Source organism: Colletotrichum navitas, assembly GCF_030913465.1.
Source record: "Colletotrichum navitas strain CBS 125086 chromosome Unknown LY79scaffold_1, whole genome shotgun sequence".
NCBI lineage: Eukaryota > Fungi > Ascomycota > Sordariomycetes > Glomerellales > Glomerellaceae > Colletotrichum > Colletotrichum navitas.
This window is the reverse complement of record NW_026850547.1, coordinates 323550-338225: the sequence shown is the minus strand read 5'-3', so window position 1 is coordinate 338225 and position 14676 is coordinate 323550. Positions and strand designations below refer to the sequence as shown.

The window sequence follows — 14676 nt, the reverse complement described above, 5'->3', positions numbered from 1 at the left end:
AGGGCCGCCGGCCTAATTGCGCGCTTGTCTCTGTTCCCGACCGAACCATCTTGCTTCTCCCTGGTCAACATTGCAGCTTGCCAGCCTGATCTCGAGTGTCTCGGTGAAGCGTGTACCGTACCTACTTGTTTATTGCCAGCAATGACATCCTCGCTCTTGAGAGGAGCAGCAGCTCGCCGGAGCGGCAGTGGGAGTGCGCCGCCACAACGCTGCCCTGTCTTTCTCCCTCTATCAATTGTCCAGGCACGTAGGTGGACAGGAGACAGAGGAATAATACATTGATCGCAATGCCTAGGTACGTTGGTACCCCCAAGTCAGCCTGCATCGCATCGTTAGTTCAGACCAGTAGGTTCGGCCGAAGTCTGTCGGAAACCATCCGCGCCTCGTCTCTGCTTCCTTAAAGCCATCGCACGTACCGCCCGATTGTGTCATATCTACACTGGTGTTTCTATCGAGGCCACTGTCTTCCCATCCCTGTTGTTCGATGATGCACGAAATGACGGCCAGATGCAGCTTGGAACCATAACAAAAAATATCAGAGACGAATGCCTCTTCTCCATCGAATTTGAATGTACCTGCCTGTACGAATACCTGCGCACTAGTGCTCCTTCCTCGTTCGACGTTCCGCGGGCCCACATATAGCCATGCTAGCTCTGCCCCGCTATTGTGGGTCTTATAGAGGGAAGGAGCGTCTGTGAATGGGCGACGATGCACCTCCCACAGGCAGGCACCCTCGCTCGTAGGGCGGAATAGGGACCTGGGCGAACCATATTTTCTGAGAAAGGGACTCGAGACACCAGCCCGCGCCAACGAGAGACCGAGGTATTATCTAAATTCTTCCATTTTTCGCGAGGCGTTCTCCGTCGTTGGGCGCATTTTCCTCAGCCCCAGCATCACCAGCAACCCCCCCGTTCACGGCACAACCCCGCACGAGGTGCTAGCTAAGCTTACCGTGCCTCCATCCTCCCGCTCACTCAGATCGCGTTTCTGTTCATCGCCCTTTGGTCGCTGGCCGTGCCTTCATATCGTCGCATCCCAAGCCAAGCTACAGAAGAAGCGGTTACCGCCGCACCGCCTCGACCTTGCGATGACCGCGAAGCGAACTGACCTGTCGACTCGTACTCACCGAGCAGGCGGATGATCCTCCATGTGCGACTGCAGTCGACATGACCATGAAAGATTCATACCGTATCGGCCTACCGTCGAAATAACCCTGCGAATCATACGTCGGACCTGCAGACACTTGATGTCATCGGGACGACATCTTTCTCCGGCTTGACCTTCGAGCATAGTTGCCCAGATCGCATGCCACTCGGTAGGAAACTGAGTGGCTAAATACGAGGCACCAGTCTGCGCAGTTGTCGCAGACACCGACAATTATTTCCCTTCCGAGACAGCCATCCATGTCCTCCGCCCAGCGTAAAACACACAGCAATGGCCTTTTTCCCGCTCTTGCTTTCACGACTGAGGAAACCGAATATTTCCATTGTAGCTCCCCAGCGGTATAGTTCTCGGTGGGGTCTGCCGGACCATTGTGCACAGCCGCAGCCGCCATGATAACGTTGTCGTTGTTATTGGGAGGAGGACCCTGGGGGCATGGGCGAAGCAGACAATAATCTCAAGGTTGACCGGGCGGTGCACCACGCCGACCGCGTGCTTTGAAACAAGCGGCATCGAGGCTGCGCAGCGCCACAACAGCCCCCAATATTCCCTCCCTGTTACACGTGGACGGCCACATTGAACTGCTCCATGACGAGCCGGCAACTTGGTGCTCGCCATGCTGGCTCGTGTGCAGCTAAGGCAGGCTGAAATGATGCCCAGCTTATTGTTGAGGTCTTCAGCGGCTAAAACAGCTAAACGGAGAAACACGTTGGCACCACAGGACAGGCGCAGCTGCAAAAACATGGTTGCGTCACAACACCCGAATTAACAACCAAATTGGCAATTCTCTAGGCACCTCACGTATGGTTTCACAGCCAGGCACAGTCTAGCGTCAAGAGCATCCAAGTGTCGACGCACACCAGTTGCACGCAACGACTTACGGCTACTTATTACATGCCTACCGGCGATAGGCCGAGGCGTTTTCGTCAGCGAGGAGGTAGTATTTGAGCTTCAGCGCACGGCCACAAGACATAAGTTGCGCCGTCATATAGAAAGTGAAAGAATTCTCTGTAGATGGTCCTGCAAGGTCACCTTACGCCCCGATCGACGGCTTACATAATCGGCCGCACCCGATACACCCCGGCGCCGGCTCGAGCCAAGCAATGGTGGAGATCACCTGTCCAGGAACTCTAAACCGCACAAAGCGCAGATCCGTCCACCTCCGGCCTGAACATGGAGCCATTCCAGTCCCGTATCCCGCCATCCGTGAAGACCTGCCGACAACACATCTGCTGCCCAATCCGTCGTTAAGTAACTGTTTTTGACGAAGCATCATCCACTTTGTAGAGCGGAATCTCCCAGACCGTCTCCGTGCTTGCTTTGAACCAAGACATCAGACGGACCCTGCGCTGCAGAGGCTCAGCCGTTGACCATGTTCCAGGTGCGTAGTTCATCTCGTTCCTGTGCCACCAAGTAGCTTCCCGGCCACGGCTGTCGACATGACGGCGGACGGCAGCGAGCATGCGCGCCGCCGTGACCCCGGCCGGGGCACCCAGGCCCTCACACATTGGGCTACCGCGTCCTTTTGGGAGAGCCGCATCGCTCACCGGTGTTTTCATCGCAGCCAAACCCCCAAGACCACCTACATCTGCGCCTACACCGGGCACGGTCAGTCGTCCTGACCGCAGAAGAGTAAGCGTGCCCCTTCCTCCCTCGTCACCCACCACAAACATTCGCCAACTCACATCTCCCCCGCCTCCCAGGCTCGTCGAGATCCGCGCCGTCCAGCGCACCTTTGAGGGTGCCTACATGCGTACCGCACTCTCGCAGTTCTCATTCGCCCTCATCATCCTCAAAATCTTCACGTCCGAGTTTTACGCCATTGGCGCCCTGTTCGCCGTCTACGGCGCCGCCGTCATGCTCGTCGCCATCTTCCGCCGCCATGAGGGCAACCGCCAGTTCTTCACGTCTCCGGAGGCGGACGCCCACGGCGCCGTCTCCGTCGTCCGCAAGTTCCGCACCTCTGGCAACAGCGTCGCACTGCTCACGGTGCTGAGTCTCGCTGCGTACGTCACGCTGCTGGTCCTCACGTGGCAGCTGGTCCAGTGAGTGTAGTGGCGGGGCCGAAGCCGCTGGGGGGAAGGTTTCACGGCAGTGTTTGATTTATTTATTCATCTATCCCCTTCTTGGCGGGCGATGCAGGTGTCACTTTGGCAAGGTGGCTTGAGGCACGGGAGCCGGATTCTGCAGTGTCGTGCTTAGGAGCTTGTAGGAGATGGCCCCCTCCCCTCTTCCGACAAGTGCAGCCAAGATGCCCAGTCGCGCGGCATAGCTCGCCCGACCGAGCGCGGTATCCCATACCGTAACGGCCGCAGCTTTTTTTCAGGAAAGAAGATCCGGAGTCCGCCGGCGGTGCCGAATCAGCGACAGCCGAGCAGCGTCACTCAAGCCAACGGGGTGTCCCCACCGGTGACGGGGACGGGTACATACGCGAGTGCGAGGTACCTATTCCAGAAGCAGGTAGGCTGCGTCTGAGAGATGGAGTGAGACATCATGTACGGGATTCGTGCCTCGTCACCCTGCCATCATTCTCCCGTCATCTCTCGAAGTCGCGCTCGGCACCTTGTATCAGGGCAACGGAGCGAGGCTCGCGCGCAGGGGGGATGGGGATGATGGGGATGAGGACGGGGAAGGGGAGGACTCATCTCGTCGTCGCCTGTACCAGCATCGTGGCAAACCAAGAGTGTGTCCTCCCACCGCGACGTGACGGGCAACCCCTTCCCCACCCCCCAAACGGCCGCCGTAAGGCCGAGTAGCATGGCAGCTCGAGGCGTTCGAAGGAAGAAGAAGAAAACAGGTCGCCGTTTCCCTTGAAGTTTCCCCAAAGCACCGCCAGTGATTCGTTCCAATGATGAATACAAATGCAAGCTACGAGAAAACACAATATTGGGGGGGGGGGGGGGGGGGGGGCAACGACTACGTGCATGTCAACTCTCGACGAGATACTGCAATCTATGCGGTCGTCAAAGTGATTTGAGAGGGAACGATGTGTATACATCTATCTATATGTGTATGCATGTATTGAAAGACTCGGCCAAAGAGGTGAGGGAGGGGGTATGTTAAGAAGGGGGGAGGGGGGAGAAGAAGTAGTAAATTGGAGAAAACAGGAAGAGAGGGATAGGAAGGGAAGGGGGGGAAAAAAAGAAGGAAAAAAGACAGTAAAACAACAAAGATTAACCCTTCATAAAATACATTATAACGAGAACCCTCTGCTACATGCGTGTACCCTCATGACAATGCCAGCTGCCGTAAACCCCTTCTTTTGTGAACCGACCCCCACCCCCCGCCCCCCTACCTGGCCCGTCGCTACCAAAAGCCGCACCGTGGAACTTCCACTTCCCGACCCAAGGACCAACAATCGACCCAGTCACACAACCTCGCAGACACACAGACACAGGCAGCACTCCCTTGACCAAAGAGGAGGACCTCCCCTCCCGACGTTCGCGCCGAACGACGCCCTCGAGGAGGGCAAACCCGAGACAGGCCCCATGGAGAAACCAAACCCCCCCTCCCCCACCGCTCCGCTTGTCCGGCACGCCGTGGCGCAGCCTCCCTTACGGCCCCACTCCTCATCCTTCCCGCACCTAAATCCGACGTCTCTCGGTGCCGAGAAAGACTTCCTGACGGCTCCGAGGCAGACGGCCAAGAGCTGTGGTGGCGGGGTTCTAGTGTGCTGCTGACGGTGTTTCGGTCGAGTATGCTTCGGGCCTTTGCGCGTCCCGATCGTCTCTCGGCGATAGCAGCCGTTTCTTTGCCGAGCAGCAAGAGGTTGCAATGATTGTTCCCCTTCAGACGCGTCCATCCGTGGATCGTGGGAACCCCTTGTCGCAGACCCTGGCTTGTCCCAACGCCCAATGCTCATATTCGCGAAAATGGGGGTATATTCGTTTCGTGTGCCCAAATCCTCCAAGTAGATTAAATCCGCGATGCTTTCCTTCGCTCTGTTATTAAACCGTCCTCCCGCCCTCGCCCCTCAAGCTTTCTTGCGCAGCTAGACGGTATTGCTCCCAAGGCGACCCTGGCTGTCGTCCAGATCGCAATGGTTCTGTGACCGAAATACAGTTGTTATCTACATTACTCTACTAGACGATTGTGACGAACATGTCTGTACCACCCGGGCTCGGGGCGGCTTCGTGTCGCGGCTCTCTGAAGCAGGATACGTTTGACAAAAAGCACAGCACCCTGAAAAGAAATGTATCTTTGAGGAGAAGCCGCGTTCGATGCCAGCCTCTCGTTCATGGTAACGCCTGGTTTCCTTCGTTCTCCTCGTAAGTCCATCCCTGGTAGCCCTCGTGCGGTCTGGCATAGGTATAGGGCGGCTGTTCCCAAGAAGCATAATCCGAAGACGGTGCCGCACCTGCAGAGAGCGAGGCGTTGTTTGGGTCGAAGTCTGGGAGGTGCGTGGCTATTTGTGTTGGGTAAACGTCTGACATCGTCGACGACTTTCTTCCAAACTGCTGACTCTGCTGCGGCGCCATGGAGTACTGAGGCGGTAGCGGCGTGTTTCTCGGGTAATTCATGGTGCTTCCCGGGGCGAAAGAGTAGTACCCCATGTCGCCGGGGGCGTTGGGGTCTGCATTGCTCCAACTGGCAGACGAAGGAGCCTGGGAAGTGTATGGTGAAAAGGACGGCGTGATTGGAGACTGCCCAGTGAAAGATTTCCACGTTTCGTTATGCTCTTTTGGTTGTGTAGAACTAGGACTGACTTCCGGTGATATCCAAGCTACTGACTGGTTCGGATAGCCGAAGGCACGAGAGCGCAAACCTGCAGGCACGCCTGACGACACTATATTCCGCCTATCAGCCAACCGGCAAAACTCTGACAATGGTCGGGACTTACTTGTAGCCTCGGTCCCGAGGTTTTCGATGGCGGATGGCTGTTTGGGAGGCGGTGGCATACCTGGAACCGGATGTACCACGCCAGGATGATATTGCTGGCGTTGGGCAACGTCAAGAGACTGCATGGCAGCTATAGCGGGAGAAGACGAGGCAGAAGCGGTGTTGGGCCCAGACGAGGCCTGCGATGGCGCTTTAGGGCGCGGACCGGTCGTCTGCGGTAGCGGCGGCTGGTCTACGGGGAAGAAGCTGCATTCTTTCTTCAGCCTGATACAGTTGATGCATCTACTCTCGCCCATCGCGGGCGATGCTATGCACCGGATTTTTCGCCGACGGCAGTGTCCTTGACGATATCTCCATCAGTACCGAGTCAGCAAGATCCTGGCGCTCTCCGAGACAACCAGAAAAGGGGGGGGGGGCAGCTACTTACCACAGGCAACAGAAGTTCTGTGGTAGCCCAGCTTGTTTCTTTTCTTTTCGCTAGCCAGACCAGACTGATTTGCATCGGATATGCTGGTCTGCCGTGGTCTAACATCAGGCGTGGACATCGACCGTCTCAACTTCAAACTCGCCTGTGAGAAGGATTCTTTACGCTCCCTGAGAGTCTGCTCTTGGGTTCTAGGGTTCATCGGCAATGGGATCGGAGCCGTCGCGTCGTAGTTGGGAACGTAGCCGGAATGCGACACGCCCATCCCAGAGCCGGAATAAGGTAGATGCGGGGGGTACTGGTATGACATTGTGGATTCCATCAACTGGGATGAGTAGCAACGGGACGCGCGGTAGCTTTCAAGGTACTGAGATTGGTGATGAAAGACCAGAAAGGTCTAGTGCCACGACGGGCGGGCGAGAGATAGGCGCGGCGGCAAGACAACTCCACGAGTCCGAGGTGCTTGGGGAAAGGGGAGGGGGGGGAAAGTGTTCCGGGTTGATGATCTCCCCACGCTACCGACTCCTCACGATGGTTTAGGTTGAAGTCGACTGCTGGGTCCCGATGCTGTGTGGCTTTAATCCCAGTGTGTTTTCCAGAGGCGCAGGAGATGAAGGTGCAGTGCGTATCCAAGGCCGCACGAAGAGATGATGACGACGACGGAAGTGTTGACGAGTGAACTTCCAGGAAGCAACAGACCGTGCCTTGTTGTCGATGTTATGCTGGGTACAAAGCAGAGCGGATACGGTCAATGCGGGCACGGCACAAAGCGAGGCCAGGGGCCGACCAATCGAGGCGAGTTGTGCAGTCCAGCCCAGCTGCGAATGCTTGGTCGGCTTTTGAGATTGACTGGCGTCAAAATTGGGTCGGCTTCCCCCAAGTTCTTCCTGCTTTCCCCGTGTACTGATTACTACCCAATTTGGAAGATGACCTAGACTGTTTCCTGGCGGAGGTGACTGCAGCTGGAGGATTCCGGAGTGCCCTACGATGCGATGTGCAATGTGCAGATGCGGCAGCTATAATCGGGGTGTGTCGGATTGGCAGAAGTTGGGATGTCTGCTACGTAAGGTGGGTGTCGCCGTCGTCGTCGTCGTCGCCAGGGCGAGAGGTTGTCGAGCCCAATGCTAAGACCGGTGAGCCAAGAACGGAGAAGGGAAACAATATATAAGCAACGCTTGGAATAAGGCACCAAAGCCAGGAAGGCCAACCATAAGAAGCGATGGAAGAGTGCATGGGGGGGGGGGAGGGGATTGGTGACGGGGGTAACACTCGAGAAAAGAAAAGAAAGGCACGTACCTCGCAGCTATGTAGGTGTATGGAAGACAGCGACGTTATGCCTCTCCAAGTTTAAGACTATTCGCCAGCGAAGGTACCAATCAGGCCTTTACTTTCTCGGGCATCCAAGTATTTGGTCGTATGATCGGTGAGGCGTCGACGAGAGTTACCAGGTCTTATAGATTGATCGTCGAGGTAGCGAGGCTACGAGCGAATTTACCAGTTCTTGATGTGAAAGTCAGTAAGTGCATGCCGGTTTTTATTAGTCTTGGCGTCCGCCTTTGATTGTATTTACCCACCCTTGTTGCTGTTTTTCACGTTCTCTGGGAGACGAGGGGCCTGGAAACTCCGGGTGGTCTTAGCCAGTGCTTTTGATTAACTCCCTTATAGCCGCTCAGGTTGAGGGCGCAAGACCTCACCGACCCAGGGAGATCAACGAGCAAAGCGAAGATATCAGAGAGGTCGCAAGGGCCGTCGTGAGAGCAGCCAGCTAGCCGGCTGGTTAAGATGTGAGGAGCGTAGGTACGCCACGTACCTTGACGTCCGGCTGCGTTCAAGGAATGCCTAGATAGCAAGTACGGACACGTTGGGTCGTGGGGATGAGAACTTTGAGGTTCTCCAGGAGGGGCAGTTGCTTGAAGGAGTCGCACGCGCTATAACGCTTGGAGGTGTCGTTGCAGAGTCGAGTCGGGAAGGTAGACAGAGGATGCGAGTTTATAGGAAAGTCTCGCGGTGATCTCAGCGGTGGCGAAGGGCTCGCCGAGGTCCTCTGGCTATTGGAGGACGTATCGGGGGATGCAGAAGTAAGATTTTCGAAAGAGAGAAATCTTGGAAGGAGTGCAGAGTGGTCAAATGCAGACGGGCCTTGGTCTGGTCGTCTATTTCTTCGCTTCACCCTGGCATCAAGTGTTGCCCGGGCTTTGCTTCTCAGTCTGCCGGATGGAAATGGAAAGCACCAGAGCAGTTGAATCAACGTCTCTGAGCACACAGCAAACCAAGAAATGGCAGGGGAGGGGGGGGGGGGGGGGGGGGGGGGGGAGCGTACAGGGAGAATAGAAAGGGGACGAGCAACCAGATAGAGGATGAAGATATTGCGGAATACAACCACGAATCACGACGTGCCAATAATACTGGAGTCCTAAGCAAGATCGGCAAGACCAGAGATAGACAGATGGCTTTCCTGGGCCTCAAGCATAATCCTGAAACTGCTTCTTGAGAGGTGATGGCTCAAAATGGTATCTCGGCCTTTGTGAGATGATACTTTTGCGCCGGGTTGTGTACCATGGTGGTTAATCGCATTGATAAGCGCCGGGGATTGAGGAAGCCATAGAATCGGTAGGTGTTCTATCTACCTGTCACTCCCCTGACACCCACTCCCCTTGCAATATTCACTGTCCGTGTTGCGCATCGGAGAGCCTTCAAGGCCAGATGGTGAACCCTATGGAGGGGACCTTGACCGGCAGGCGCTGTGTTCCAGGCGTCTCATCTAAGGCAGCGTGATTGATTATTGGCTGGATGTTCTCATTCTCCATCTCACCCCATCTCTCATTCCGTGCTCATCTTGGGAGCTCTTGTCTAGGGTACTTGAGAGGACGGGGATACGGAGCACAAGCCGTCAAGTTACGCCCAAGCGGCCCTTTCTTCCCATCCTTGTCCCCTCCAGACTGGGGTCTAGGAATTGTGGGAGGGCACGGAGAGAGGAACTGGGCAACTAGGGTCGGTTGGAGGGGCCGGCAACCACAGACGACAGAGCGCGAGACCGGTCAGATGCCAGTCTATGCAGAAAGCAGATACGGGAAACACCTGCTTCTCGAATTTCGGACGCTCGACATTGGTGGACACCGGTCTTGAGGGAAGCGCCTGCCAAGGGACAGAACCGCTAGGCGGCAAGGCCAAAAGAGGTTGTATCCGTCATTACATTGAAGATTTTGACAATTTGCCATTCAGTACCTGTCGTTCCTGCCCTGGATGATGTAATCCGAGGATACGCGGACCAGTTCCGTCAGCGTATTGTCCGCGTATCTCGTAGACTGGACAGGACATGTCGAGGGTCGCGGCGGGCCATGTCTGCTATCATCCCTGCTTGACCGAGCCTGTCGGTCGTGTGGATCCTGGCGAGAAAGGCATCCAAGCACTGCTTCACATGGGACGAAGGGAAAGGGCGTGGGAGCTACCCTTGCTCATGCCATCGTATACTCCGTACGTATGAATAACAGTCTCTCGACTGTTGCCACGCGTCTCGACGAACATCAAAATTGCCGCATCGTCGCATCGTTGCATCGTAGCATTGTAGCATTGTGGCAACGTAGCCTTGTAGCATCGTAGGGTAATGTAAGCAGCAGGTAAGCGCGGTCTGTGCTTCCAGAAATATGGGTTCTGCAAGCTTCGGTTCATCGATTCTGTTGACGCCCAGACCTTGAATCAGAATCAAGCTCGCTTGCGGCATTCGGCGGTCAGGTGGTTCTTGACCGCTGCCCCGAAGAAATCCTGGCAGTTCTGACGCGCCTGTCACCATCCCCAGAGAGAGCCGGATATATGTGACCAAGTGTTGTCCGTTGTCCACTGTTAGACAGGTCTCGCCCGGTCGAGGAAAGATGGGTGGTAGATGGCGGGTTGCAACCTCACCACGTTCGTGGCCCTAGCGCTCCCACGAGAGCCCGTGACGTGACGTGACCCCCATTCCCTATTGCCACAGTTTTCAGAGGAAAATCGACCAGTCACTCGCTGTGCCTGTTGGCTCAGGGGTTGATCGCCAAGTGTCTGTCGTTGTTAGAAGATATCGGTGGTCTGGACTATCGAGGTCCCCGAACCGTAGCTGACAATGCGCCTGGATTGAATGACCCTTTCATCTCGCTTTGAGTTTGTCCCCTCTGCAGCAGTCAACGGGTCGCAGGGCTAGCGGCCCGCGGTTGACGCAGTTGCCGAGCTGTTCCGTTCCAGCTGCATGGTAACTGCCTGAACCATTCCATGCCTCAACTCGTCCACCTGTTGGCAAGATCATCCGATTATGCAATCCGCCAATATGGTAACATTGAGCCATGACCACCGCAAGAAACTGCCACACAGCTTGCCGGGTGATTGAGGGGCGCCAAAGCTGGAATCTGTGCCTCCAGCAGGCAGTAATAAGAAATGTATGGAATCCAAATCTGACCTGAAGAATGATGACGTTGGGCCTCAGTGACCTGTGCTACCATCAAGCACGACTTCTACGTTCGTATATGGAGAAGACAAAAGGGCTGCAGTCTGCTTCTCGGTATGTGACGCTGCGATCTTGATCTTTAGGCCTGGATCTGCGCCAGGAAAGAGCCTGGAACTGTCACCACCACCACCACCACCACCACCACCACTCCTCAATGTGCCTGGGCGTGCGTCAAAGAAGTCGTATTTCGGTAGACATAGAGTTGAGACGAACTGCATCTGATGTTGTGACAGTACCCATGGAGCGTCCTGTCGGGAAATGTCACGTCTCGCTTCCCGCCTTCAACTATGCAGGAATCGATCTGACATGATGTGCGACTGGGATATGCCGTCAAAACCGCTGCAACAGCCGTTGGTGCTTTGCCCCCCCAGTGTATCCTGCACCCCGCATTTCAGTTGTCGTTACTCAACTCCTCCGTTGCCGCGCCAGTCTCAGAGCATCGTCCCCTTGAACATGCCCGTCGATCAAACGTTCTGAATCATCCCAACGTCTTCGGAACTGGCAGACATCAGACAACCGAGTACCCCTGGAGCTCTGAATAGACAAGAAGCAAGGGAAAAAAGAACATACGCACTTGATGCAATGCTATTTTCCTCGAATCGTTCCACATTTCTTTGTGGAGCAAATCTCATTGCATCATTATCAGCTGCATCTGCTTCATGCGGCACTTTGGCCCGTTGCTTTATGAATATCTTGAGCGAGCCCCTGGTGTCGCCAATTGGACAGCGACGCATTGATGCTGTCGCTGTCGTTGTCGTGGACCCCGAGGCTAGTCATCTCGGCTAGGCTAGTTGGCTAGAGATGTTGTCGGGATGGTCTCGTTCGTGGAAGAACTCTTGGATGTTGCCGCCAACCCACCACCACTAACTATTGCTGGGAAGCCCTGGGAAAAGGCTGAGCGACGGTCACCTTTCGAGATCTCAGGATCGGGCAGCTGGCAGGGCTTAGCGGTTATCGGGAGAAGATGCTCGGATTTACCTTCTTGAGGTGGGGGAAAGTCTGGTGACTGCCGAACAAGGGGAAACCCAACGTCGGTGGTAATCCTCCGTATCTGTAGTCGCGGCTTCTTTGATCCTAGCTCAAGATGGGAGAAAAACTGCTGCACTTGGCCCGTTCACCCGTTGTCCTCATGGTCGAATAGCAATCTGCCGACCGGTCATCCGGGACAGTCTGCGTTAGTCTGCGTGCCACGGAGGGATCGACGTGATCTCTCCTCGTACACTCAAGAAGCCAGAATGTCAAAGCTGTTGCCGATCTAGCTAGCTGCATGGGTCAGTTGTCAATGTCGCACTGCGGATTCCGACGCCTCCACCAGCTTACTCATCTCTGTTCGGCTTGGCCCGGTTGAAAGCACCGGGTGACACTGGTGGTGGCGGCGGCAGTTGCCAGGCACCACGAGCTCCGAGTTTGCCGTCACAGACCCCGGCCTCCCTACCTAGGTATAGTGGAGGTATGCCCATAGGCGGATTAGCTCATCAGTGACAGCGGTCAGTGCCTCCGTGTAGCATCTTTCCATGATGCAAGGAAACCGTCAGCAGATTCCGACTTCCCCGGGAGAGCTGCTACACCATGCTGGCAGGCATGTTCCCCCATTGGATTAAAGGTGCGCCGGCGCCGCTCGAGGGCGTAGTTCCCCTTGTCAATGAGCGCATCTTGACCCCCGCTGCTGACCAACGCGTCTCCATTAGCAGGCAGGGATCCTGGCCTCATTGTGGTGGCCGGAGCGTGATCTGATTGTAGTCTAGAGACCTTGAGACTCGGTGTGGATCGTGATCACCCGTGCTAATCAAGTCGCTCTTGGCGATGGTGGGATGTCTGACGCGGCTGGCTGATTTCGAGGCCCGGTTCGGATTCGGATTCCGGGATCGCGACGCCTTTTGGATCTTGGTAGAGGTGATAGGGACCTGCATCTGCACGAGGCAACGCGGGAGATGGCCGCGTTGGGCGACGGCTCTCGAGTTGTTGGTCTAGATATGAAGTCGCCACCAGAAGTGCGCGATGCATTAACCAGGCTGCAGACGGTTCAGGTTTGTCAATGCCGAGTCGCATACCCGGGCTTCATGGCTCTCTGGACGTGACTTATCTTCCCAATAGAGTCTGACGAGGAGCAAGAGGCCGATTTTGGGCGAGCTTTGGAGCCGGGTGGGTGCAGACAGCGATTCGCCACATTTGCCAATCAGAGTGGTGTTTAGTAGACTTGACAAAGTTGCTATATGTGCGATCCGCAGCCCAAAAGTGCGGGAGTCTCGCCAAACGGCCTTTCGACACGTCATGGCTATGGATCTTGGCGTTATCCATTGCCCGCGTGCCGCATTGATGTCGGGTGAGCTCCAAGGTTCTCTTGCGGATATCCACCTACCTAGCTAGGTAGGTTGTAGAGGACTGTCGGGTCGGGATATAATCCCTTCTTTCCCCGCTTCGCTTCAGGAGGGTGTCCACGACAAAAAAGACATGAAGGAAGTGGCGACTTTGGTAAAGTGCCTACTTTGATAGGTTTTGATGCGCTTAGGCAGGGGCCGGAGTAAGTTACCTAACCCGATAAGTCAACAACGGAAGGAAGAGGCGGCAGAGCCTGCCATTCCAGACGCATCAGGTGGAGTCGGACGGGCTCCCCGAGGACGGAAAGGGGCATGGCTCGGGCTCGGGCTCCATGAAAAAGCAAGTACTGTCGGGGCCGAAGTCTGGCAGTCGAAATTGGCAGGAATACGGGCAAGAAGAGGCATAAGACATCTACCTACCTAAGGTAAGTAAGTAGGTACGTTCCGGACTTGCAACCGTACCCTCGAGTCACGCTTCCCACCCCTTACGCTCTCGAGAATCAACTCAAGGGCCTTACGTCCTATCGGCCGAGCCTGATGGATGGGAAAGAGTACCATGTTCAGCTTGTTCCCTCAGACGTTGTTGACTAGCCGTTGGGTGTGTGTGTCTTCGCCGTTCATCTGGCCTCGTTGCTCGTGGGTCAACACACTCCCGCCACCTAGGTATCACAACGAGGGCCTCAACCATACATGTAGGTATCATAGACTCGATACAAGTTTCTAGTATTGGTGACGCATACTCCACATCCCCGAGAGACCCTGCGATTCCTGCTATAGGTCGTGTTCTCTGTGTGTATACAGTAGCGTAGCAGCCCCCCTCCCTGGTGCATTCATGACTGTCGGGGCACGATACCAGAGCAGATCTTCTATTCGCATGAATAACGGAGAGCCAATCGTCTTCTTCTAATGGCCTGTCAGTTATCTTCATATGCGAATGGCGCTATACGACGTTGCCCCACGGCGGCATCTGGATGCATACCTGCAGGGTGTTTGTATGGCAAACACCTTGACACGCGTGATGAGACAATCCAAATTGCCGAAAACGTATCGTGGCCTTGTTTTGAGCTAGCGGGCTCTTCGATGCATCATCTGATGCAGTGGAGTCACCGCCTCAATGGAGGTTGCTTTGTGCTGTCACTCCTTCTCTCCATCTCCCCATCCCTCCATCCCTCTTAGCTTTGCACCCGCTTCCAGGTAGGAGAGCCATTATCGGGACGAAAAGCACCATGAGACACTGTCCAGAGGTGCTTTAAGTGAGTGGCCTGGACATCCAAAGGTTGTTCGAAGCTTTTGCAAGCTTTCACTGAGCGTATCGAATCAGAGGTTAGGCATTGGCCCGAGGGAGTGGGAGCCGTCTTTACTGTTTCGTCTGCCCACGTTGGCCTACAATAGCTCGAGGACGAGCCGCCGTGGACAGTACACGGATGGCTTTCGGTAGGCGAGGAAATGCAGTAATCGAG

The 14676-nt window shown here is 55.5% G+C and overlaps 5 protein-coding genes across 5 annotated transcripts; 3 read left to right on the top strand and 2 right to left on the bottom strand.

The window, feature by feature from the left end:
* Positions 1 to 1374: 1374 nt before the first annotated feature.
* On the bottom strand, positions 1375 to 2219 carry LY79DRAFT_4107 (uncharacterized protein). The gene has a single exon (XM_060553086.1). It carries the CDS (start codon positions 1903 to 1905, stop codon positions 1459 to 1461), a length of 447 nt encoding a protein of 148 aa, XP_060420520.1. The 5' UTR covers positions 1906 to 2219; the 3' UTR covers positions 1375 to 1458.
* A 381-nt stretch (positions 2220 to 2600) lies between these two features.
* On the top strand, positions 2601 to 3210 carry LY79DRAFT_664417 (uncharacterized protein; the record flags this gene model as incomplete). The annotated part of the gene is made up of 2 exons (XM_060562883.1): positions 2601 to 2773; positions 2865 to 3210. 2 exons carry the CDS (start codon positions 2601 to 2603, stop codon positions 3208 to 3210), a joined length of 519 nt encoding a protein of 172 aa, XP_060420519.1.
* Positions 3211 to 4065: 855 nt separating this feature from the next.
* On the top strand, positions 4066 to 5119 carry LY79DRAFT_4110 (uncharacterized protein). The gene has a single exon (XM_060553091.1). It carries the CDS (start codon positions 4218 to 4220, stop codon positions 4839 to 4841), a length of 624 nt encoding a protein of 207 aa, XP_060420518.1. The 5' UTR covers positions 4066 to 4217; the 3' UTR covers positions 4842 to 5119.
* A 277-nt stretch (positions 5120 to 5396) lies between these two features.
* LY79DRAFT_585669 (uncharacterized protein) lies at positions 5397 to 6734 on the bottom strand (the record flags this gene model as incomplete). The annotated part of the gene is made up of 3 exons (XM_060560527.1): positions 5397 to 5947; positions 6002 to 6340; positions 6428 to 6734. The coding sequence occupies 3 exons, from the start codon at positions 6732 to 6734 to the stop codon at positions 5397 to 5399; spliced, it is 1197 nt and encodes a 398-aa protein (XP_060420517.1).
* Positions 6735 to 7545: 811 nt separating this feature from the next.
* On the top strand, positions 7546 to 8915 carry LY79DRAFT_574445 (uncharacterized protein; the record flags this gene model as incomplete). Its single annotated transcript, XM_060559596.1, has 4 exons — positions 7546 to 7557; positions 7736 to 7940; positions 8420 to 8502; positions 8760 to 8915. 4 exons carry the CDS (start codon positions 7546 to 7548, stop codon positions 8913 to 8915), a joined length of 456 nt encoding a protein of 151 aa, XP_060420516.1.
* Positions 8916 to 14676: the final 5761 nt, after the last annotated feature.

Excerpts from the sequence above, each read along its gene's own strand:
- LY79DRAFT_4107 (XM_060553086.1), bottom strand. The coding sequence starts at position 1,905 with ATGTTTTTGCAGCTGCGCCTGTCCTGTGGTGCCAACGTGTTTCTCCGT.
- LY79DRAFT_4110 (XM_060553091.1), top strand. The coding sequence starts at position 4,218 with ATGTTAAGAAGGGGGGAGGGGGGAGAAGAAGTAGTAAATTGGAGAAAA.